Raw genomic sequence first — 1,578 nt, forward strand, 5'->3', positions numbered from 1 at the left:
AATCTATCTAATCTATCTAATCTATCTAATCTATCTAATCTATCTAATCTATCTAATCTATCTGAGGTACGTGTAGCTGGTAAACCAGCACAAATCCTGAACCATCCACCACCATGCTTTGCAGCTGAATCGGAGAGTTTGTGCTGACACCAGACATCTTCACTTTGGTCATATTGTTTTCTAATACAGTCATGAACTTCTACATTTAGCGAACCACTTTACTATTTAGTCTTATCAGTTCGATATATCAATCCCGGCTGAGCTAGCAGTGCTCTGGTTTATGTTTACAGCTAAAAACACATAGCCAGCATATGAACACAGTGCTGCGATGCAAATTATTTTGAAACTTTCATGATGATGCCTTTGAAATACAGAAATGTACAGATAAAGACTGGTCCAGCAGCGGCGATGTGTCCGCACACCTGTAGTCCGAGCTCCAGAGAGACTTTGAGCAGCGTAATGTCAGGCAGGCTGTCCATGAGAGTGGCGATCTTGAACGCGTCCTGCGCCAGTTTGAAGATGTGAGACGAGGAGTGGATGTTTTTCTGGATGGACTCCAGAACCGTCTCCAGCCTTCGACTGTCCCCTAGAAAGGAAACAGAGCAGAATAATGTCCAGTTAGATTAGATCAGGGATTTCTGCTGCATTTATTTGTATGTATTTGCAAAACTCTTAAACACACCTTTGGCAGCGGTGAGCATGGTGGAGGCCAGCTCACACTGCTGAGACTCTATATGGCTCAGGGTGAACCAGCGCGGGTAGCGGTTTGGAACTACAGACACAATGTGGTGAGGTCGTGAGAGGTCACCTGAAGAGGCCGTGGACTCCAACACGGGCAACCTGATGGAGAAACACACAAGAAACGTCAAAGCATTAATTATTGGGCGTACAACTACAACGGGTTGACTTTAGAGCCAACCTAACTCAAGATGGTGGCCACAGCAAACCAACCTGCACCACACTGACTTGGCAGGAGCATCTTCAACACCAAATGTTAATAGATCATGCTTGATATAGCAACATGAAATCCGATTGCACACATTAGAGATGGGGACTCGTGACTCAGACTTGGACTTGAATCGCACTTAAGTCCCTACTATTAGAGACTAAGACTTGACTTGGACTTGTGGTTTGAGACTCGTAAACAATGCAAGTCTTTTCACTATCCGGCTCACAATTCTCACTCACTCAGTACACATCCATGCTGATGCTCCGCTCCTTTGAGAACAAATACATAAAGTTTTAAGAGCAAAGACAGTTACTCCTGCTCTCAAAATGAAAATATACACTCTTGATTAAAGTCAGAATAATTCTTCCATACACTCCGCTCCCCCTCACCTGGTATTTTATCGTAAAATCAACAGCAGACTTGTTGGATTTGTTCTTTGTCAATGGCAAGATATAATTACAGTATGCTTTTGTAAGACTACAAATGCAAAATACATTTAACAATACTCTAAATGCTTGATTGTTATTTCAAACTTAACCTTATTTGTATTTTTAAAACAGTATTCTGTTTTAATAGTATTATTAAAGCATAAAATTTTTAATATTTTATTAAAATATAGTATTATATAA

The 1,578-nt window shown here is 40.7% G+C and overlaps 1 protein-coding gene across 1 annotated transcript in view; it reads right to left on the reverse strand.

Annotated features, from left to right (window-relative positions):
• The window catches only part of LOC106513728 (zinc finger SWIM domain-containing protein 6), a gene marked incomplete at its 5' end in the record, with an annotated part of 22,337 nt that overhangs the window by 5,995 nt on the left and 14,764 nt on the right, over positions 1 to 1,578 (reverse strand). The window contains 2 exon segments of the mRNA XM_014002693.1: positions 423 to 586; positions 683 to 840. Coding sequence (XP_013858147.1) covers positions 423 to 586; positions 683 to 840 — 322 coding nt within the window.

Source organism: Austrofundulus limnaeus, unplaced genomic scaffold, assembly GCF_001266775.1.
Source record: "Austrofundulus limnaeus strain Quisiro unplaced genomic scaffold, Austrofundulus_limnaeus-1.0 Scaffold14, whole genome shotgun sequence".
Lineage (NCBI taxonomy): Eukaryota > Metazoa > Chordata > Actinopteri > Cyprinodontiformes > Rivulidae > Austrofundulus > Austrofundulus limnaeus.